The sequence below is a fragment of the Castor canadensis genome, chromosome 8 (genome assembly GCF_047511655.1).
Source record: "Castor canadensis chromosome 8, mCasCan1.hap1v2, whole genome shotgun sequence".
In the NCBI taxonomy this organism is placed as follows: Eukaryota; Metazoa; Chordata; class Mammalia; order Rodentia; family Castoridae; genus Castor; species Castor canadensis.
The window spans coordinates 147,752,743-147,775,640 of record NC_133393.1 but is presented as its reverse complement, the minus strand read 5'-3'; the positions used below and the strand labels follow the sequence as shown (position 1 = coordinate 147,775,640).

General features: G+C 52.5%; 2 protein-coding genes across 3 annotated transcripts; one reads left to right on the top strand and one right to left on the bottom strand.

Annotated features, from left to right (window-relative positions):
- Positions 1-8,501: 8,501 nt before the first annotated feature.
- Positions 8,502-15,575, bottom strand: Mpst (mercaptopyruvate sulfurtransferase). Of its 2 annotated transcripts, none has more exons than XM_020175764.2 (3): positions 15,443-15,575; positions 12,713-13,334; positions 8,502-9,181 (listed from the first exon to the last, which is right to left on the bottom strand). In XM_020175764.2, exons 2-3 carry the CDS (start codon positions 13,305-13,307, stop codon positions 8,883-8,885), a joined length of 894 nt encoding a protein of 297 aa, XP_020031353.1. In that variant the 5' UTR covers positions 13,308-13,334; positions 15,443-15,575; the 3' UTR covers positions 8,502-8,882. The 2 variants fall into 2 exon arrangements, with proteins under 2 accessions (XP_020031353.1, XP_020031348.1); XM_020175759.2 differs by lacking the exon at positions 15,443-15,575 and adding an exon at positions 15,367-15,440.
- A 98-nt stretch (positions 15,576-15,673) lies between these two features.
- Positions 15,674-22,411, top strand: Tst (thiosulfate sulfurtransferase). Its single transcript, XM_020175758.2, has 3 exons — positions 15,674-15,821; positions 16,454-17,069; positions 21,955-22,411. Exons 1-3 carry the CDS (start codon positions 15,726-15,728, stop codon positions 22,251-22,253), a joined length of 1,011 nt encoding a protein of 336 aa, XP_020031347.2. The 5' UTR covers positions 15,674-15,725; the 3' UTR covers positions 22,254-22,411.
- The last annotated feature ends 487 nt before the right edge of the window (positions 22,412-22,898 follow it).

The following is a 22,898-nucleotide window of genomic DNA, read 5'->3' as shown; positions in this document are numbered from 1 at the left end:
TTTCTCTGAATAGTTGCCTCTGAAGATTTTGCCAGTTTGGCAGTTTTGTCCCTCAGAGCCAGGAATAGCTTCTTCCAGAAAGTCAGATTTGTTTCACGGAGGAGGGGGAGTCACAACCAAACAGATCAGGAGTTAGTGCTGATGAGACCTTTTGGCCAAATTAAGCAACAAAGAGATTTATTAAAAAAATGACTCTTAGGCTGGGTTTAATTCAATCTGTCTGTCCCATAGAGGATGTACTGACACCTTTAAATTGTTTTACAAGGAAAGTACAAAACAACCCCAATACTAAAGAATGTCTGTCCTGGTTGATAAGCACTTGTCAGAGTTATTTTTTAATGGGCTTGTCTGTAAAGGTTCCAGAAGGATCAGAGCTGTAATGACAAAACTTAAAATAACCATGGTTAACAGTTTAGCAATTAACATAATAATCTAATTCTATTTGCATACAGTATTACTAAACTTCTTATTACAATTGGGAAAAGAGGCTTAGACACCAACTTGGTACAGTGTATTTTTACAATTCTATTTTAGAGGGCTTGTATACTTGAAGAACACAAAGACACGTAATATATAAAGGAGCCAGTAGCAGCATCATAGTTTAAACCTTAAATTTAGTTAAGCAAAGCAGCAGGTTAGTGGTTGTAAGTACTGTCAATTAAAAACACTAAATTTCCCACTAGTTAGAGGAAGGCAATGTCAATTATCCTAAATAGCCCATGTTTTAATACTCAATTGTATATAATATATATAAAACAGTGTTTATCTAGCCAATGTCAGATAAACCAATATTTACCTGACAAACAGATGTCAGGCCTAAATAGCAGACCTCTTAAACAGCAGATACGTCAAAGATCTTATTAGATAGAACGTACCTTAGATAAAAGAGCTAACAAAAACCCATTTTAGACATATATTAGTACCTTAAATTCTGACCTCAGAAAATTCTCTAAGCAAACTTTACAGTACAGCCAAGTCAATATAAACTTTAAGACCTTAATCTGTATCTCGAAACAACATTTATAAAAACCCAAATTTAGATAATTGTTTTTAATAAAATACTCTTAGAAACCTTATACTTTAAAAGACTTAGGAAGAAAAGTAAATTATTTTTTATAGTAGCAATCTATAGGAACACATGGGTTAATAAACCTAATTATAAAAGAGTTAAATGTAAATTACACTCACGATAGAATGAAACAGAATATTGTCCATAAATTCTCTTTAGTCCTAAGGCAGTCTTTAGTTAGTCCTGGTTGGAATCAGAACTTTAGATAACTTTTGAGACAGTTTTACACATTAACTTTATAAAAGTAGTTTAAGGCTCATCCTAAATACATCTAAACACATACACACAGATGTTTTGACCCAGGCATGCCAAAAAAAAAAATCTCAATTTAAGTGCACATGTATGAGCTCAAAAAGTAAAAAAAATTCAGTGGACACAAGTACATTGGTAGGAGACAGACTGAGACATTCACAGAAAGCACACAATGACACAAAATAATCACATTAATTCAGAGTGCACTCTTAAGTGATTTCTTGTCATTATTTTAAGTAGGTTACTCAGCTAGACTTTTCAGTAGTCACAGAAAATCTTTAACACAAGTACTCTATCTTTTGTCCAGTCCTTAACAGATTAATGTATTAAAAACAACATGTATAAAAATTATGTTAATTTAGAGCTAAATTAAGTTAGTTGTAATTTTCCTAGAGGATGACAAGATGATGTCACCCGTGAGTTTCCTAACCCTAGGGAATGGCAAGATGACACAGAGCATGGGGTGGCTCCATCACGGTGGCATTTCCTGTGACCACATGGTCTCTCCAAAAGGGCTCTCAAATGGAACACAAGGACACGTTACACGCAACATTCAGACTCAAAATAGTGATCTGTTATAGGAAAAAAGACCCCCCACCGAGAGACAGGTGTTACTGCTGTGTGAGTTGGTGCTGTGGGGATGAAGGCACTTTAGGTTCTCTGTTCAGGTCAGCAAGATCAAAGCGCTCCCAGTATTTAGGGATACAGCCAAGTGATAAATATGTTGGCTTCCCCGTGCCGTCTGGTGGAGAGAGAGGAAAGGGAGGGGAAATCTTCCCAACAAGAGAGAATGAGAGCTTTCAGGATCTGTGAAGTGACTTCTTTAGATCCAGAAAGTCAACAATACAGGTCCTTTAGACCCAGTCCCATTGGATGTCTCCAGAGTGAGCAAGGGCAGGGGCCCCTGGCCATGAGTCAACCGTTCCCTTAAGGGCTGCCTCTCCACCCCTGCATGAGGGCTCCTAAATGGAATGGTGATTCTCCATGCTAACCCAATTATTATCCTAATGAAGAGTAGGATAATAACCTATTCTTAACAATAAAGAACCAAATAATCAAAGCAAACTAAGGTGGGATTTGAACTCATGGCCTCACACTTGCTAGGCAGGTGTTTTACCATTTGAGCCACTGTGCCAGTCCTTGTTAGCTTCTCTAAGGAAAGGAGAAGCAGAGACTATCTTTAGAATCTGGTATCTAACCCCATTGGCCCCATCAGTGAAGGGTGCCAGCTGCTTACTGGTGTCCCTGGGGCAGGGAAGTGTGACTTAGGAGTGAGCGTTTTCATGACCCCTACAGGCCATGGGAAGAAGGAGAGCACGAGTGACAGTTGGGACAAGGTGCCCAGGGCAAACAGAGGCACCATGGGCAGGAGAACAATGATGTGGAATAGGGGAGGAAGAGGAAAAAGGGTTCTAGACACACGGCAGCTGCAGGAAAGAGGAGTCTGGCCTGAGGCTTGGGGCAGCGACCACCAGAACTGGCTCCTTTCCTAGCTTCCCCAGGTGCCCACGGCAGCCCTTCCCACCCAGGCCAGGTCGGTGGTGATGGTGCTGTGCCTGGGCACCACAAGCTGCCCAACTGTGGAGAGGAACTGCAGGCCCAGGTGGACCCTGCTGAGAGGTGGGCTACAGACACAGGCCTATGTGCACTCCTCGCAGCAGCATTTTGGGAGAGATGCTGGTGGTTGTTAAGCCTATCATGCAAAAATGGGGGAAGGAGAAGAGAGAAGGAAGAAGGGAAAAGAGCACTGCAGTTTTAAGGTGGCATGCATCTCCAGGGCACACCTGCAAACAGCCTCAGGGCAAGCATGGACCTTAGTGTGGCCTTGTGTCAGGCAAATGGACACTGCTGGGTCCCACTGGACCTGGCGCCTCCCAGCTTCCTCTCCGAAGGGCAGAGCTCAGTCTGTTCCCTTGGCTGTGGTTTTGGAGAGATGGAAGGAAGAGAAGAAAAGAAAAGAGAGTAGGGTCTGGGGACTCACCCTGTCTTCTGGACAGCTTGCCACATGTTAACGGCCATGGTTCAGTCTCTGATCAGAAGTCTTCCAAATTCTTTGTGTCCTGTGGGGAAGAATCCATAGCAGGACACGTGGTGTAAATGGAGTTTATTAAAAGTTAGAGATGGGGATTAACACAGGGGGCATGGTGGGCCCAGGAGGAATCTGGATGCAGAGAGCGTGCTTCTCTTCTCTTGCTTTTAAAACCTACAATAACCTATGGGAAGGGAAGAACCAGGAGATTCCCACCCAATAATCAATGAGAGGGGAGGCACATGGGTGGTCAATGTGAAAATCGATATTAAGTCATACATTTTCTGTGAGCCCCAAACTTTCCTTAACTTGAGCCTGCCTCACTATCTTTATGCCTTCCTGTTTCCTTTCTCTTAAAGTTAATCGGGCAGACCAGGCAGCATGGAAAACGTCCCGCCCTTGAGCGAGGCTCCGCCTAGGGGCCCCACCACTGCCTCACGGGAGTTTGGTGGCCCTTGCCTGGGTGACTCTGCTCACATGCTTTCTTGATGGGCTTATAGCTGTTTTCCAGGTCTTTCTTGGTTCAGAAATGGGGAAAGAATGCAAAAGGCAGGAGCGGAAATCGGCAGGGGAGGAAGGCTGGAAGAGAGAACACCAGTCTGCCTTCTGGGCTCATTAACCCCCATGAAGCCTCTGTGGTACCTGGTTCACCCAAGAACTCCCAGGCCCCCCTTCCCCACCAATACTGGGCAGTTTTGTGCCTGGCATGTGGTGATTGCCTCTTTCCTTATACTGTTCTTTGGTGAGTGCTACTGCATTTTAAAAAGAGAGAGTATTTTTACATGGTGTCCTGGAGATGAATCAGGGTGCACACCTTGCCAGGCAAGTGAATGAACCCTTGTCACCTTATTTCCTGTGTGACCAAAGGTGTGTGAGTGCATGTGTGTGCATGTGTGCCCTCCCCCATCCAGAGAGAAGCCCTGCTCCCTCTTCTACAAGCCCCTCCCCAATTCTGTCCAGTAGGGGACAAAAGCCTTTATGTCATTTTGTCTAGTCCTAGTAGGAATGTCCCCCATGACCCTGGGTGAGTCACTGGACTTATCTAAACCCTGTCAGAGGGAGCAATACCCTTGTTTCTCATTGCAGTCAGAGTGAATGGATACAGAGCACCTTCGTGGTCCAGAGAAAGTGCTCAAAAGATGGGAGGGACCACTAAGTCCTCGCAGTGTTGACAGTGCTTACCTATGTGTCAAACAGTCACTCCCTGTGCTGGTGTCAGGAAGAGAAGTGTGTGTGAGGGGTATTTCCCCTCAAGGGCCCACAGCCCAGCCAGGGGAGGCAAGGTGACAGATGTGGGAACCTGAGTCAGAGCTGACAGTCTCCCCAGTGGCCTTCATTCCCAGCCACCCTGGATGATCTGCAGGGGTGGCAAGGAGCCCCTGGGGGTCCCCAGGAGGCCAGGCAGGGTCAGGGGCTGGGAAGGGGCATCACCTGGATGAGGCACCCCTCATTTGTGTAGCGTACCCCTGCTGCACAGACCCAGAAATCGAGGCACCTGCCCACACCCACACCTGCTCTGAGGCTGCCATGTCTCTACCTGGAGTGGTAGGGTAGGCTCAGTCCCTGGGAATCATACAAGGGACCATTGCCTGTGCTGAGGTGTCTCTCACACCCAGAAGCAGCCTTTGCACCCTCTCTTTTGTGCAGTCCCGTCTCTCAGATGTTCTTCACGCATGTCCCCAGAGTCTGTGTGTCTGCCCGTCCACTAGGCAACGCTGTCTTTCAGAACTGTCTTCTTCCTCTGTGCCCAGAGGAGGGGGGGTCCCCAAGGATGTGCTCTTGACTTAACCAGCAAGGCAGGCCTTGTCTGCATGTGCCTGGGGTGTGGGGAGAGTGGGGACCTGCACCCCAGTGGTAGGAAAAGGGATGGGAACCTACTGGCCTCCTGTTGGTGGGATGCCTCAGAAAAGTCGCTGCTAGTTCTGGTACAGGTGATCTGTCAGTGGTGGCCTGCCACTGAGACAGAGATGATAGGCGGAGGGACGAGCAGGATTAGGGGCCCAGCAGGCAGTGGACATGGGACTCTAAGTTCATGAGAGAGTGGTTGAAGGCCCAGGTTTGAGTCACTGGCTCGACACAGTGGTTTAAGCCATTTGCCTGGTTGGCAAGACCCAGAGAACGTGGACCCACTGGAAGCAGGCAGATGGGCGGGGTGAGGGGACACCAGACAGCAGACCACAAACAGGAAGGATGGCTCAGGGCACTGAGGACTGAGAACTGAAAAGTCCTACCGATTGCGCCATTTGGTTTAGGGACATTACTAGGGTAACGTTTAACATTTGGTGATTTGTGCTGGAGATGTGGCTCAAGAGTTTAGAGCACCTGCTTAGTAAGTGCAAGGCCCTGAGTTCAAACCCTGGTAATACAAAATCAAACCAAACCAAACCAAAAAAAAAAAAAAATAACAACCCATGAAGCCAGTTAATACATGTTGCCTAAAACTCTGGTATTCAAACGATAAAACTTTCACTGAACTTGAAAATGGTGTCTTCCCTAATGACTCATTCAGATGATAAAGCTGAGGACTTCAAGGAGGAGTGATGCCCCACTTCACCTTAAGTGTCACCTTATCTGACATGGCACCCACCCTGAACTTGGCAGGACTGAGTTTGCTCCCAATTCTCAGATGAGAGGCTGGGGCCCTGGCAGGAAGGCAGACCTTCCCCAGCCTGGTACAGACAAAGCCGATTCCAGAGCACGAGGACCAAACCACCGCCCAGTCCATTATCCCACCTGCTACATGGATGGGGGCTTTGGACCATGACCTCTCAGGCAGCCATCCAGGGGAGAAACAACGATGGGAAATGCACTTCCCACTGTCCCCAGTGCAGGGGGTGCCCAGCTCAGCAAATATTTGCCAAATGGACAAAACTTTCATCATCCCCATTGCCTAGTGTTGTAAGTGCCTCCCTGGACACATGGTGGGGGTGGTGCTGGGGCCTTGTGGAGCACAGTTAATTATTCTGGGAGTTCAGACTTGCAGGAGTGGGCACAGAGCTCAGGGGAGGCCCTGAGTCATTGCTGGAAATGTCTCCCTGAGTCCTAGTCTCCCCTGAACTTGTCCAGACCTGTAGGGGACCTTCTAGGAGGGATGAGGCCCCACTTGGATTAACCTTGACTTCCTTGCTAGAGGTTGGACTGGGATGGGGGAGAGGAGCCAAACCAAAGCCCTTGCTTAAATCCCATTGCTCAAGGCTTTCCTGTGGAACTGGGGAGACACTTGGCCATTTTCCATGGGCTTGTCACATACAGTCCTATTCTCCCCTTGACCCCCAAATCTGGAAAACCACCTCAGGTGAGATCCAATTGGAGGCTTTCACTCTAAGAATTCTATTCTGTTAGACTTCTTTCAAACCAGCTGTGTGTCTTTACAAAGATTACTCAACCTCTCTGAGCTCACTTTCTCTTGTAAGATTAGTCTGTTGTAAATTAGATAATTTCTTTCTGAAATAGGATAGGAAGTGCTGGCTTCATAGCTTCTTCTCTTACTTTGGAAGCATTGTGGGGGCAGGAACAGGACTCACAGTCATTGCTCCTGCCCCTCAATGTCAGAAGCACAGGGGGCACTTCACATGCTGACTTAGCAAAAACCCTTTAAAGAGAAGGGTTTCCTGTGTCTAGCGCCAGGCCCAGGTCCTCTGGGTTATCTCACTTAACCCTCATATTCCTCAAGGAAGGTATACGGTGCCCTTTTGAAAAATGAAGAAACCGAAGCCCAGAGGCGCTCAGGCAGTCCTGTGTGGAGCGGAATGGGGGGCAGATGGGACCTCACCTGTATTTACAAATGTGTCTGCTGGGGAGAGAAAGCAAGGCTTGTTTGAGACCAGCACAGAGGAGGGGGTTTCTAAACTGCTAACTCTGGCCTCTGGGGAGGGAGGAGTTCGAGATGGGACTTGGGACCCCTCTGTGTTGGGGTTCCCTGCCTGTGCTGCTCCTGACTGCTGTGGCCCTTGACCACAGGTCTCAACTGGGGTGATTTTTGCCCCTGGGGGACCTTTGGCATGTCTGGAGACATTTTCTGGAGTTTTAATTGAGTAGTGCTGCTGGCATCTGGTGGGCAGAGGCCAGAAACACCACTAAGCATCCTGCGATGCACCGGCCAGTGGACACACAGTTACGCAGCCCAGTGTCAGTGTGCTGAGGCTGAGAAGCCCCGGAGGAAAAATAGTCCAGCCGTGGCTCTGGGCTGGGTTCTCGTGTGACTCCATTCTCCTAAAGTAGACCTGATCCCCATTTCCTAGACAAGGAGACTGAGGCTCCAACAGGCTGGGGCTTCCTTCAGAGCTCTTGCTGGTGAAACCCAGATCCTGTGCTATGGCTCCCCTCTGTCCTGTGGACTGAATCAGCATCAGAGGAAAGGTGCTGGGGGAGTGGAATGGGTTAAAGGGGACAGGAAGAGTGAATTCAGTCTGGAAACTGGACCTGGGCCTGCCCTAGTGTCAACACACCTCGGTAGGTCACTGCCTTTCTCTGGTTTGGTTTCCAGAGGACACAGACAAGGTCACTTCTAAGGTTTTCCCTAGTAACAACTGGCATGTCAGTGCTTTTGCCACCAAGATAACATGTGGGGACTCAAAAGATGGGGAGAGATGACCCAGGTTCTGACAGGAGGCACTTCTCAGACACTTTGTCCACCTCTGTACAGAGAAGCAATGTGGAGGGCAGAGCAGGGAGCCCCTAGCCTGGGGGCAGTGGGGCAACACAGTTCCCTGGAGCAGTAAGGCTTAAAGGCCCAGTTCCACCCATCCTGGGAGTCCAGAGATTCCCCTCCAAGCCAGCTAACCTCAGCCCCCTTCCCAGAACATCCTGGCTGGGCCAGTCAGCCACCTGCTCAGTGTTGGACCTATCTCCCTCTTGAAATGAGATGTGCTGTGCGCCTTCATGGAGGGATTGTGGGTGGGACTCCAGACAAGTCACAGCAAAAATCACCTTCAAATAGCCCAGAAGCCAGAGGGAGATGCCCAGGATTAGGGGGTAGAAAACTGTTTGCTAGGGGGCACTCTGATCACAAGATGGAGAGGGAGCTCCGAGGCCCTATCAGAAGGCAGCAATAGGGTTCCCAAGACCCTGAGGTTCCCAAAATACCTTCACTGGGCACACAAGAACCCTGGCTCCTTATGGAAACTGAGACAGCACCACAGCTACAAAGAGTTTGCGCTTGGCTCTTTTATTTCCTTGGCAGTAAAACAGAAGGGAGGGGGCCCCAGCATAGCACCACACAAGCAGCCCCCCTCATTCTGGCCTCCTTGCCGGTGCCACCTTCTCTCCTGCTTGCACTGGGAAATCACCAGCCAAGGTTGCTGGGATGTCACCCAAATGCTGCTTGAATTGGATGATCTTTTTTATTTTTTTGGCAGTACAGGGGTTTGAACTCAGGGCCTCACACTTGCTAGGCAGGCGCTTTACCATTTGAGCCACTCTGCCAGTTCCTGAGTTGGATGGGAGACACTTTCTTTGGCAAAGCAGACATAGAAGGACCAGGATGGTCCTGCTGGTTAGGCATTGCCGAAGCTGACCTGTGTCCTGCCGGCCTCAGTGGGTCTTCCCCCAGCCCTCGGAGATGATGTGCTCTGGCGGGGCACGCGTGTGCCACTCCATCCAGGAACCATCGTAGACCGGCACGTTGGTCTTGCCGCAGAGGTAGGCCCCCAGCACCACGTGGCAGGCTGTGACGCCGGAGCCACACGTGGCCACCAGGGGCTGGGTCAGGTCCACCTTCTTGTCCTTGAACAGGTGGCGGATCTCCTCAGGGTTTTTCTCCAGGCCCTCCTCGGTCAGGAACTCCGTGAAGGGGATGTTCGTGCTGTGTGGGATATGGCCAGGTTCGATGCCTGCGGCGGGAGAGCGGGAGGGAGGGACAAACGGGGCAATGTGAATAGGACTAAGCCTGTCTGCATCATGCCATCGAATCCTCCCAACCGCCAGTCTCAGGCAGAGTGAGAGGCAGTTCCACTTTAGAGATGGCGATGCTGAGTGAACCTTCTAAGGCCTGGGTGTGGCAGTCATCCCTGTCATCCAGCACTCGGGAGGCTGAGGCCGGAGGATCAGGAGATCAAGGCTAGCAATGTATCAGCAAAGTACTAGCTGGAGTTTGGACCTAAGAGTCAGACTCATCAGAGCCTCAGTGGGCCCCAGGTTTCCTGACTGTGCATCCTGGGGGCAGCTGAACAGAGTGCAACCTCCAGTCTGCTAGGACTTGCAGCACTTACAAGCAAGGAATCCCATCTGGCAGGGCAGACAGGCAATAACCAGATAAAGTCAGTGTGGTAGATGCTAGGAAAAGACCCGAGGGTGGCCTTTAGCATAAAAATAGCAGTAATAAGGGCTGGTGGAGTGGCTCAAGTGGTAGAGCACCTGCCTAGCAAGCATGAGGCCCAGAGTTCAATCCCCAGTACTACCATAAATAAATAAATTAATTAATAACAATAATAAGACTGACAATGCCAAATGCTTCCTCTGTGCCGGCCACTGTTGTGCTTTGATGGCATTTTCTCCTTTCACCCTTCCCAAAACTCTATGGAAAAGAAATAATTACCCCTCGTTGTACTAATGAAGAGATGAGGCCCAGAGACAAGCTAGCCCAGGATTTCAGCACAGGTCATCTGAGAGACTTGCTGTGGCCCCACCGGCCACAGTGCCTAGAGGATGGGACGGAGGCTGGTGGGATTCAGCCAGGTAAAGAGGTCTGTGCCTTGGAGCAGAGAGCATCCCAGGCAGAGGGAGCCCAAGGGGCCGTGGATCCTAGAAAGGGCATCATGCCCACAGCCCAGAGAGTGGGAAGGTGGAGGGGAGGGATGCCTCAGTGGGCCTGGAATGCAGGGCAAACCAGACCTCATTCTTAAAAGATGGCTTTGCTGTAGCAAGAAGCAGAGGCCCCGGGCAAGGCCAGAGAACTGTGAGGAGGGTGGCACTCCTCACTCAGGGCCACAACCACGGGGCTCTTACCACACATTGTGTGTTTGCCTCCCCACCATCAGGTAGGTGTGACTAAAAGTCCCATTTAGGACCTGCAACAAAATAAAGCCTCACAGCCAAGTACTCAAAACTGAGTCATTTGGACTCTAGGACATGGCTCTAGGGCAGCTTCTGCCTCAGTTTCTCTGCACAGTGAAGTGACACCCTTTTCGGGAGCTGCTGGCCCTTGTCAATCTCTGTCCTCAGAGGGCAGCACGGAGACAGCATTCCCGAGCTGCAGGGAGGCTGAAGTGGGCCGTGCATCCCCACTGAACAGATTCAGAAACTGAGCCCAGTAGGAGACACCACGCAGAGCACAGCCCAGGGCCAGAAGAGCCAGGGCTTCCCCACACCTTGAACCTCACCCAGCAAAGCACACCCCTCTCCCTGCTGGACTGAGGTGACAAATGCACGTGCACTTGGCCAGGCCTGGGCTGTGGAGTGGGCATTCCTGTGAGCTGCCATGCTTTTACCCCTTCAGCTTGGCTCATCTCACAAAGGAGCTGTATTGTGTGCACCATTCACTCCCGTTCACAGCTGGCAAGTGGGCTGAAGGGCATATTACACACTCTTGAAAAGAGCCATCCTCAGAGCACCACTGATTACTTCTCATCTCTGTTTTTTAAAAATTATTTATCTTTTTTGGTGATAGTTTTTTTTTAAACTCAGAGTCTCATGCTTGCTAGGCTAGGCAAGTACTCTGCCACTTGAGCCACACCTTGTTGCTTTAGTTTATTTTTCAGATAGTCTCTCACTTGTTTCCTAGGCCTGCCTCCGACCATGAGCCATCCTCTTACCTCTGTCTCCTGCGTAGCTGGGATTATAGGCATGACCTACCATGCCTGGTGCTTCCCATTTCTTTCGTACAGCTCATCTCTGGGTGCAAGCACAGAGCTGAGTGATTTACACCCTTGCTCTGTTTGACCCCCACCCCATCCTTTGTGCTCCCTATTCCTGTTCCCACTGCACACATGCAGGAGCTGTGGTTCGAGAGACGCAGCCAGTGTGACTGAGGCACAGCTCTGAACTCAGGTCTGGAAGTGGCAGTACTATGTTGTTCTACCTCTTGGGGCTGAGTAGGGAAGCAACAGAATCAAGGTGGCACTCATACTAGGCTGGTGCACATGAAACAGCCACCTAATGTGGTTTCCAAAATGGTTGGCTATACCAACCATCTCCAAGGCTTGGAGACACATCACTATTGCTCTGCAGGATTCTACCTGGCAGGAGCTTTCTGCCATTCACCAAACATCTCTTGGTGCCAGGAGCTGGGCTAGTGTTCAGGCTGCACTGGGAGCCCAAGCATGGAGCGGAAGATCCAGTCCCCAGGTGGGAGTGTGGGGACAGCCATGCGGGGAGTGCGTGCAGGGGCTTGGCCAGTTCTTGCAGCCTCCAAAGGAATGGTGGGCATGAGGTCCTGAGTTCAAACACCAGTGTTACCAAAGGAAAAGGATTATGGTTAATTGCTACAGTTAGGTGTGGAGGCTCTTGCTGAGCTGCTTTCTGAGACCTTGGACAAGGCAGTCATTCTAAGATGCTTTTCCTCCTCTGTGTAGTGACAGTACAGTCATTTCTCTGTATCTGTAGACAACTGACAAGAGCACCCCCAATATCCCAGACACTCAAGTCTCTTAAATAAAATGTAACTTACACAAATCTTAGATTACTTTTAAACCTCACACAATGTAAATGCTAAATAAATAGTTGTTATGCCATATCATTTAGGGACTAATGACAAAGACAAAAGTCTGCACATAGCACCGCTAAAATATTTTTGATCTGAGATTGGTCAAATTTCAGATATGGAGGGCCAGCGATACCTATCCCCAGGATTGTTGAAAGGCCCACACTAACACGGTCATTGTGTGGACCCCTCTCACGTTATACAGGGCTTTCCCACAGGCCTCTTGTCTAGTGAAACCAGCCCCTAGGCCCATGGCTCTGGCCTCATTGAGGACAGCACCCACCCTGTTTGGAAGCCCATCCATCCCCCCAAGTCTGGCCCTCTGAGGTACTTCATCAGCTAGAGGCTTCTTTTGCTCCCTCACCCCAGGGATACAGGTCAGACCTCATCAACAATCACCCCTTGGGGTTTTTTTCCAAATTGAGGGCTGCTTCCCACTACTCTGCAGTGACCCCATGCAGTATGATAGTGGGGTGAGAGCCATTTGGATTCTCACGATCATTCATGCCACCTTGGGTTCCCAACGTGATTGGGCAGCTACTGTCCGACGCTGGGGAGCAGATGCGGCAGCTTTTGTCCTGTTCCACCAATAGAGTGAGCGAGGCTTAGACAGTGAGGCCCCTGGCGGACTAAACCTTCCCTGACCCCAGGCAATGTGCTTTGAAGGCCAAGGCAAAGCCTCGTGCCCCTGCCTACCCCTCCGTCCCTTTTCCCAGCCTGTTACCTTCTCGGGGCTCAGGCTCAATGCCGCGGAACCGACCAGCGGGGCGGGCGTCTACCACCTGGAAGCGCCGGGACTCCAGGTTCTCCTTCATTTCCTGGAACGTGGTGACGAAGGTGGGGTCTAGACGTGCGCGGAATGTGGCAGGCGTCGGGTAGCTTTTGCCGGAGCTGAGCGGGAGGCCCTGGCTCAGCCAGTGGCGGAGGCCTCCATTGAGTAGGGACACTGTACGGTGGCCGAAGGCACGGAACATCCACCAGAGCCGTGGTGCCGAGTAGAGGCCCTGGTCACTGCCATCGTAGATCACGACGTGCGTGGCCTCGCCCACGCCCAGCTGACCCGCGTACTCTGCAAACTGCTCAGCGTCAGGCAGCATGTGATCGTAGGGCGACGTGCGGTCGCTGCACTGATCGATGTCAAAGAAAGCTGAGCCTGGGATGTGTTGCTCCTCGAATTCGCGGCGTGGGTCACGACCTGTCTTGGGCAGGTACCAGGAGGCGTCGAGGAGCTGCAGGGCCTGCCCAGTGCGTGGGGCCCCCAAGGCCTCTGCCACCCACTGCGAGGACACAAGTGCCCGGAAGAGCTGTGGAGCAGCCATGGTCTCAGTAACACTGGGCAGACAGGCCTGCAGGACAGAGAAGATGTCAGCAGGGTGCATTGTGTTAGTGGACAGTGGAGGAGGTGGGTCCACAGATCAGAGTCCAGGAATGCACACACTACTGGTGGTGAACCCAAGCCTGGACTCTGGTCACCAGGAGCCTCCCCTGCCAGGCCTTGAGAGGGTTGGTGAGGCTCCTCACTCCCTGCTGAGCATACAGGAGGACAGAGGCTCACAGAAGTGCCCAAAGCCAGCTTCTCTTGGTCAGGCTGGTGCTGGACACTGAGGAACTCTTGACCTCGCCAAGTTCCAGGCCTGCTCAGTCACCAGTACAATTGAGGAGTCTGGAGTTCATTGTGAGCAGAGGGGACTCTACCTCAGCATGGAGTGGGAAGGACAGGCTGGGAAGGCTTTCCGGAGGAGGCAGAAATCCAAACTAATTTGATCATTTCAGGGGCCCAGGAACTCCAGCTTGACTTTAGGGATAAGGAGGCTGCCAGGGACATTGGCTAAGGGCAGTCCCAGTAGCCGTGATGACATCACTACATCACAGCTAGATAATGCTGGGGGAAGCTGAGACATCTTCAACAACCCACTTGTGAACCACAGCAGCTCCTGTATATCCCCTGTCATTCTTGGGGATCCTTTTTCCCTGTTATCCCCACCCCCATCCATTTAGAGTAGAAAGAACTCTGGTTTGCTCCCCAAAATTAGGCACAAATTCCACTTCACTGCTTGTGTGGTGGTGGGTATGTTCAGGTCCCAAGGCCACTTCTTTCTTTTAACGAGGATGCCAACTTCCATCTCTGATAGAAGGGCCACCATAATGCACTAGATATGAATGGCTTGCATAATCATTAAGGGTAGTTCAATGACAGCCCAGTACTTGAGTGAATCTCCCATTACTCTCAGGCCCTTAAATCTACAGCAGTAAATCTAGAATCTTAGACTGTCAGGGGGTAGGACTTCAGAGGTTACACTGCCTACACTTCGGAGGCTTCCCTGCCTGAGTGGCTCTTTGCACAAAAGATCCTGGGCCATAGAGGAGGGACTAAGAGAGCAGGCTGCAGGTGTCCCCAATGGGCAGAAACCAGGAAAAGAGACCTGGTCCCTATGTGCATGGTGACCAGGATTACTGAAGGGGAGTTCTCTGGGAGTGAAGGATCTCAGGACCCAGAGGACAGCCCCAGGCTGCTCTCAGGGCCAGTGCAAGCCTAAGCCCCATCTATGTGGGCTTGGGCTCTCCTGGCACCTCTCTGTCCCACTGTGGCACTCAAAACTCAAGAGGATCACTGGGGAGTGATGTTTATCTATGTCTGAATTTTTTGCAACATGCTGTGGCAAGTATTCCATGACAAATTTAAAAAAAAAAAGGGGGTGTCCAGGTTGAGTATAATAGCTATAGCTAATTTGCAAGTCAGTGTTAGCTACAGAAATTTTGCCAACTGTTTTTTAAACAGCCATTGTTACAAGTTAACTTATAGACTTACAATTAAATAAGTTAAATTAAAACCAAAGACAACAAAAACAAACCAGGAGGCTTCAGGGATGAGCCCCACTCCCGGCTTCACACCTTAGGTCCATCTCCACCTCAACTCCATCTGTGTCCTGGTCACTGACTCTGCGTCTGTCTCCTGTGCTTAGGGAAGTTCCTGGCCTAGCCGGCAGGGTTGCTACCAAACAAAGTAACACACAGGATACTCATCAAGGGCACATCATGCAGGCCTGACAGCTACTTTCATTTCACTCTCTCTGCCAGTAAGTTCTCTGCCAGTTTCTCCTCCTCCAGGCCTCTGGTTCAGTGGGCCTCCTCACCCTGGTCTCTCTGCAAGGCCACCTCCTCCATCAGACACTCATCCTAACCCAATCTGCAGGCGATCCTAAGAACCTAGTGGCCACCGCAAGTGTTCCTCAAGGAGAATTTAGAGGAGCCCTAAAATGCCCTCATCTCCTAGACGGCGCCCCCTCCTCCACTCGGGCGGGGTCCCGCGCTGGCACCACAAAGAGTACCCCCCCACACACACAGAAAGGCCAGGGCGACCCAGTAGGCAGCAGTTACCCCGGCTCCTGGCTCCCAGGCTCCGCCATGGCACCCCTCCCCGCGCCCGCAGAGGTCCCCTCCTTCCACCACCAACCTGCAGCCGGCCAAAGGGAGGAGACACGGGCACAGCCCACCGCCCCGGCCACTGGGAACAACCGCTGTCCGCGCTTTCCACTGGCCAGGCCGCGGGGGGAAGCCGGCAAAGCGCCGCCGGGCCCCGCGCTGTCCGCCCCGCCCCTTTCGCGCCCCCACCAGCCTTCGGGGGGGGTTCTGGAAGGCGCGGGGTGCAGAAGGTGGGCCAGAGCCTGGCGCTGCGGCCGAGGGTGGGGCGCAGAATCTGGACGAGCGGCCAGGGTCCCCCCTCGGGAGGCCGCACGATGGTTCAGGCCGCCGAGGGAGCTGCGAGCTTGGGGTTTAAACGCGCCAGCTACTCCAGCGGGCTGGGGCGAGCGCCAGCGAGGCGGCCAGGGCGAGTGAGTGCAGCCGGCCATCTGCGGCCCAGGGGAGGGTCAAGGTGGCGAGAACAGGGCGGGGTGCTCGAGAACCCCGATCCAACTTTGCCAGTGGCACCAAGTCAGGGGCGGATGTGGGCATTCTGGAGGTGGGCAAGCTCAGACTGCCAGGACAGGGAGCTGGAGGGCTGGTGAGAGCACAGGCCAGGGCCGCAGGGCCTTAGCGGAGCTGCTCCCTGTGAGCCCAGCCCCTGTCCTTCTTAGGAAAGGGGACTCTGAGCCCAGGGTCCATCACCTTCATCTTGGGCAGGCTGTCTCTGCGCCTTTCTGGCAGGATCCTAAAAGCGAATATTGTAGCTGTCGTGGTGGCCCCCACTCCTACCTTCGCCCCAGCTCCCGCTACTGGAGTGTTCAGAAACTCGCTTAACCATTCCTCCCTCCCTCCCTTCTGCGCTGGGGACCGAAGCGGGGAGGTGCTAGGGTCGGGTGGAGGGGCAGAGCAGGCTGCCCTTAGGAAATCTGCAAACCTACCCACTGGCTTCCAGACCCACTGGGGTGCTTTTAACCACGCACCAACTCTCCTCCTCCCTGGCCCCGCCCACTGCACACAGTCCTCTCAAGTCTGTCTCTCTCCTGGTTCCTGCCCGCACCAGGTGACACGCAGAACTGACACCATGGTTCAGCAGGTGCTGTACCGGGCGCTAGTCTCCACCAAGTGGCTGGCGGAGTCCATCCGGTCTGGCAAGCTGGGGCCCAGCCTGAGGGTGCTGGACGCATCCTGGTACTCACCAGGAACCCGCCAGGCCCGCCAGGAGTACCAGGAGCGCCATGTGCCGGGTGCCTCTTTCTTTGATATAGAGGAGTGCCGGGACTCAGCTTCACCCTACGAGATGATGCTGCCCAGCGAGGCCTTCTTTGGGGACTATGTGGGCCGCCTGGGCATCAGCAATCACACCCACGTGGTGGTGTATGACGGTGATGACTTGGGCAGCTTCTATGCCCCCCGAGTATGGTGGATGTTCCGAGTGTTTGGTCACCGCACGGTGTCAGTGCTGAATGGTGGCTTCCGGAACTGGTTGAAGGAGGGCCACCCAGTGACATCTGAGCCCTCACACCCCGAGCCGGGAGTTTTCAAAGCCACACTGAACCGCTCCCTGCTCAAGACCTATGAACAGGTGCTGGAGAACATGGAATCTAAGAGGTTCCAGCTGGTGGATTCACGAGCCCAAGGTCGATACCTGGGCACTGAGCCAGAGCCGGATGCAGTAGGTAGGTGTTTCTGTGGTCCCTGGGGAGAATTGCACCACGAAAGGATGGCAAGGAAGGGTGACTGCAACCCTCTCAGGTTTCGCCCTCAGGTCTGCCATGTGGATCTGTCTTTCCATCCGTAAAATGGGAGGGGTAGCTAAACTTAAAGGTGTTTTGAGCTCTGATGCATGAGGACCTCTGTATGTGTCCCCGTAGTTATGTGTTAACCAGTGGCCCAGCATCAGCAGAAGTGACTGGTGACATGTCCAGCCATGTTCACTTCCAGGTACCAGCTTCCCCGACATGCACTAGAGTGTACCAGAGGGTTTCATGCCCATGAGCTGACATTTACATGGCTGTACAGAAGCTTCCCAAGTACATCCCCAGCCTCTCTAGTCCCCAGAGACCTTACAGACACCAACAGTGCCCTTCCCCCAGCTCTTCCGGGCCCCTGACCGCTGTTTGCAAGAGGCCGTGCGGTTGATAACTTTTCTAAGCAGCTGCAGCCTGTCTGAAGGGTTGCTGGCCGCAGCCGCTAGCTCACGCTAGACACTTGGCAGTGCGTTATCCCATCCAATACTGTGAAATGCCCCCCTTTTAGATGGAGGATGAGATACAGGATGTTGTTACCTGCTCAGTTAAGTGGAGGAGTCAGGATTTGAACCCCCATGCTGCTTTGTTTTGCATCAGTGCTCTAGACCTGGATGCAACCCATTCTGTCCTACCCCCACCTCCCAGGGCTAGGAGGAAGTCCCCTCTGCGAGGCATTTTCAAGGAGGTGGCTCTGTACAGAAGGACAGGCCATAAGAAGTCTGCACTGCTTGAGGGGCAAGGGTAGCCTCGGGAAAGGAAAAGATGCTTCTAGAAGTTCCTTAACCAGAGAGGAGTTCAGAGGTCTCGCTTTTGCTTTTCCTGGGCACAGGACTGGTAGTCTGCATAGCCCTTTCCTAAATTAAAGCCTCTGCTCTGTGGGATCTAACTCCTGTGCAACATTTTACATAACTTGTTGCAAAATGTCTCTTCTTTTCCAGGCCTCAGAGGGAGAGAAGGGGGAGAGAGAATGCTGGGAAGTCTGTTTTGCAGTCTTAGAACTGGGGACACTGAAAAGTCACAAGTCACCTCCTCACAAGAAGGGAGGTTGAGGCACACGGAGGCAGGGGCAGGCCAAGATCAAGGCCACACTCAGAGATTGTCAGGCTCTGCCCTCTCAGCTCCACTTTTTCTAGGCCCCTGCTGTCCTCGCCTGGCTTGTTGTCAGGTCTGAAGAAGATTCACGTTCATTGGTCACCTGCCAGATACTCATGGCATGGGACACTCGCAGCCCTTCCTGGCCATGTTTCAAGGTGCCTTTTCTTGTTAGTCGCTCCTGTGGGAGAGAAACAGTGGGGCTGGTTCCCTAGCTGTTTCCCAGCCCACTGAGACTTACTGAGAAATAAGCGATGCCCGGCCCCGTCATATTCCCATTTTATAGATGAGGAAACTGAGGCTCAAAGGGGTGAGATAGACTGATAGTGGTAATGTCACTTGAGAGCCCTGAATTCTAAAGTCCCTCCCGTGACCCTACTCCTACTTCCTCCAGTTTCCATTGGTGCACCAGGGAGCCTTGGTTCCAAGCCAGCCCTGCCAAGCCTTTGTGGACTGAGCTCAGTCCCGATGCTGTGCAAAGTCCAGGGCCATCTAGAAAGACAGAGAACATGCCACCTCCCTCCCTCTAACAGGATTTGCTGGTCTCCCATACAAAGTCACTCAAGGCTGCCGAGGTCATGGACTCCAACCTGGGGTGGGGTAAGGGAGACACCTATGTGTTCAGCAGTCCACTCTTTTTTTTTTGGCAGTACTAGGGTTTGAACTCAAGGCCTCACTCTTGCTAGGCAAATGCTCTACCACTTGAGCCATGCCCCCAGCCCCAATAGTCCAGAGGGAAACTATGGAAGGCAGGGCAGAGGCATCTCTAGAGGGAGTGACCCCAGAGGAGCTGGAAGCAAGGCCTTAGACATTTGATGGGCACTTGTTGCCCACCCCAGGCAGGGAGCTACCCCCTGGCCACTTCCTCGTAAGAGCAGTGGGAGCAGCAACAGAGGCGGAGGCATGTCCAGCCCTGGGAGGGCATGGTGAGGGCGAAGAGGGAGGAAGGGGTGACTCCCAATGAGCACTTTTATCTGCAGAACACTTTATACATAGTCTCTTTTGAAACCAGCAGTGGCTCTGCCAGGGGAGGAAGGCAGGGTGGGCCCAGAGACTAACAAGGCAGAATGGCTGAGACTGGACCCTGGGTCAGCAAGTATCAATGTAAGGCAATTTTCCAAGGGCACTGCTGTGGGGGGGGCGGTGACCATAAACAGACATGGGGACTACAGGAAAAGGCCGCCAATATAGGTGGGTGTTGCTTCATTCTTGCACTGTGTTGCTTTGTTGTTGCATCATGGTACCAAGAAGCCCCACTGCCTGGGTCCCTCCTCCTGGGGCTCGGGGCCAGGGTGTCTGGACTGGATTCCCTAGTGTCTTTAGGAGGAAAGCTGGAAAGGGCTGAAGAGGCCTTCCTGGCCTTGAACTCCCACACCTACCTGTGACCTAAGCATGTTAGCTTGCCACCTCTACCTGTACCTTCTCCCAAACCCAACACAGATTCCTAGACCTCTGAGCAGCAGAGGAACGTGGAAAGTCATCTCATCCTGTCACTGCCTTGGCCTCCTTTCCCAGGGAGACTCAGAGTGGTAAAAAAACCCAGTCTGGGGTCTGACTGAGCTGATTTTATTACCTTTGCTGTGTGTGTGTGGCAAGTTACTGCCCCTCTCTGAGCTTGGGTTCCCCATCAGCCAGGAAGATAATCTTCCTCAGCTTTGTGAAGGTGGAGGAAGATGCAGTTCTTGTGAGAACCCACTGGTGTCAGAGGTATTGAGAATAGCGATATGCCAACTCTGGAGAGGGGTCGGCAGGAGTCTGCAGCTGAAGATGGATGTGGAAGGAGAGCAGCAGGAGGTTCTGCTTCTGGCCAGCAAGACCTCCCTCCCATTGGCTGTTCTCCAGGGTTCTCTGGCCCCCGCCCATATGGGCTCATGGCACCTCTCCCCTCCCCTCCATGGACTGCCAGTCCGGGACATTGAAATTCTCCAGGCAGGCCGATTCCAGCTAGCAGAAGTGAGCAGGAGGACCCCACCTCCCAAGGCTGAGCCCAGCTCTATACGACCCCCAGCCTTATCCTTAGGACAGGCGCCCTTTATAGAATCAGAAGAGAGCAGTGAAACTGGTTGGTCAGGGATCAGGGGAGAGACACCAAACAGCACTCAACGCTTGTTTGCTTGTTCATTAAATGCACTTACAGCCAGCTGCTGCCTGCAGGCTGACGGTTGAAGTTGCCTTTCCTGGGGAGGAGATCCTTGAAGCCAGCAGATCAGCTCCCTCGCCAGCAGGGTTAGTGCATCGCTATATCAGGCAGAAAGAAGTCTCAACAGGTAGAAATGGCTACATTTACAAGTGGGGACATGTGTCCACAGGAGCTCCTGTGCTAATGATTTGGGGTTTTCTTTGGATCATGGGGTGAGGACCCAGCAAAGAGCTGGCTTGAGTGTGCACATGGGGTTGATAGGTACTTTTACCTATAGTAGCTAAACTTTCCCACACACCTGTGAGATGGGTGTCACCCCATTCCGCAGGAGGAGAGACTGAGGCTTGGGGGGGGGGTTCTGCTTCGCTGCACAGTGCTACACATGGCACCAGGAAATGTCTTGGTCAGGGCCTTTCCCTCCCACTGCCACTACCCTGGCCATGCCTTGCCCTGCTCTATGGTCCAGATGTAATGGGGTGGTAGGGATTTTGGAGGGACTGGAGCTAAAGGGATGGGAGGCAGAGCTGGATCAGACCCACTCCCAGTGCCAAGTCTGCAGGGTGCTGGCTGCTCGAGGAAGAGAGGGTGGCCTGGGCATGTGGGGCCTTTGACCCTTCCAATGCCAGTTTTGGCAGAGGGCCTCATTGGGTGTGAGGCAGGGCCAGCCTGGCCCCACTCTGCTCCCACCCAAGGTGCTTGGAGAGGCTTGAAGGGACCACATAGCCCTATTTCAGTGAGTGGTGAAGCAATGGGGAGCCACAGCATCAGGGGACAGGGGGCAGGGCAGCCTCAATTGTCAGTGCATCATTTCTTCTCACCTAGGGGGTAGTCCTAGGGGAAACTGAGGCTCAGAGGGTGCCTTGGCATGCGTTTAGATCACCAGCAGGTAAGTGGCAGAGCTGGAATTTGAACTCATGTCTGATGCCAGGGGCATCAGATGCTTTTTTCACATCTGTGTGCCTAACAGGAAAACCAGGGACCCATGTAATCCTGGGTCTGCCTTTACCTCTCTGTGTAGCCTTAGGAGACCCTTTTTATGTCACCAAGCCTCAAGTCATTTGTAGAATAGAATACATTCTCATTAGTGGGTTATTCAGTTACCTAACACCTGTCTTCCTTGATGGCCCCAACAGGAGGGCCTGGCTGTCTCTCACCACTGTGTCCCTGAATTGACATAGCACATGGCATTTGCTCTTATCAACAACCCTGTGAGACAGGTGTGTGCTGAGCCCATTTTACAGATGAGAAAACCGAAGTTCAGGGAAGTGAAGCGATTTTCCCAAGGTGAAGGTTGGTTAGGTGGTAGGACTGAGACTCAGACTCACTCTTACGCAGGTAGGATTTGGGGCATCCCTCCTTCAAGACAGTGTTTAGAGGAGGGGTACGGGTGGCTTAAGTTGTGAACATTGACTGTACATAGGGTTGCTAATAAATCAAACTCCACAAAGAGCACAGGCATCTTTTTATTTACCAAGCTCTCTATCCTTATAGTCACAGCTGGTGGTGGCCTCTGTGCCCCACTGGTCCCCACCCCCATGCCTCCCCCCTCCTCATTACCCCATCTCCTCTGTCGTCGCCCAGGACTGGATTCTGGCCACATCCGTGGTGCACTCAACATGCCCTTCATGGACTTCCTGACAGAGGACGGCTTTGAGAAGAGTCCCGAGGAGCTCCGCGCCATGTTCCAGGCCAAGAAGGTGGACCTCGCTCAGCCGCTCATCGCCACGTGCCGCAAGGGTGTCACCGCCTGCCACATCGCGCTGGCTGCCTACCTCTGTGGCAAGCCTGATGTGGCGGTGTATGATGGCTCCTGGTCAGAGTGGTTCCGCAGGGCACCCCCTGAGACCGTCGTGTCCCAGGGGAAGGGCGGGAGGGCCTGAGCTCCGCCTTTCTGTGCACTAACTGCAGCCAGCTTAGACAGCCTGGTGCCACCTGCAGCTGCCTTCCGCCTCTTATACACAGGAGATCCACACATCTTTAAAATTGCCGTGAGAGCTCACCCTTCCCCAACAACACTGGAATAAAAGGCCTTTTCTGAGCTGCGTGTCTGCCTGCCTCTTCCTGGGTTCCATCCTTGCCCCTTCCACACTCCCATCTCCTTCAGATTCCTCAGACCCAGCAGGGAAAGAAAAGTCCGTAGCAGCTTCCTGCTGGGGGACCACATGGAGGACACACTTCACTATTCACTGTTGGTCTCATGTCAGGTCCACTCTGCCCCAGAGCATGCTGGGACCTACCTGGAAGGCTAAGGTAGGAAGGGGTACCAGGAAGCCAGAGAGAGTGAAACCAATGCTAACCTGGCCCCAGTTCCTCCGGTTGCAGCCTCAGACCCTGGGTCCCTGGGTGGGGGCAGGGGAGGGTGAGAGCAGCTGGTCTTCCCAAGAGTGTCCAAAGAGGCACCCTGCCACCCTAGGGCCTCCCACAGGAGGTAACGCTCACAAACAGGACCCCCTTCCTGGCTCAGAATAAGATCTGTTGGGGAGCAATGGTGGGAGGGGCTGGAGAAGCAGCCTGCAGGTCTAGCA

What these genes read in the sequence shown, in the direction of transcription:
- Mpst (XM_020175764.2), bottom strand. Translation starts at nt 13,307, where the DNA reads ATGGCTGCTCCACAGCTCTTCCGGGCACTTGTGTCCTCGCAGTGGGTG. An exon ending in TGAGCCTGAGCCCCGAGAAG is followed by an intron (nt 9,182 to 12,712) that starts GTAACAGGCTGG and finishes CTCCCGCCGCAG; the next exon opens with GCATCGAACCTGGCCATATC.
- Tst (XM_020175758.2), top strand. Translation starts at nt 15,726, where the DNA reads ATGGTTCAGGCCGCCGAGGGAGCTGCGAGCTTGGGGTTTAAACGCGCC. An exon ending in CAGCGAGGCGGCCAGGGCGA is followed by an intron (nt 15,822 to 16,453) that starts GTGAGTGCAGCC and finishes TGCCCGCACCAG; the next exon opens with GTGACACGCAGAACTGACAC. An exon ending in GCCAGAGCCGGATGCAGTAG is followed by an intron (nt 17,070 to 21,954) that starts GTAGGTGTTTCT and finishes GTCGTCGCCCAG; the next exon opens with GACTGGATTCTGGCCACATC.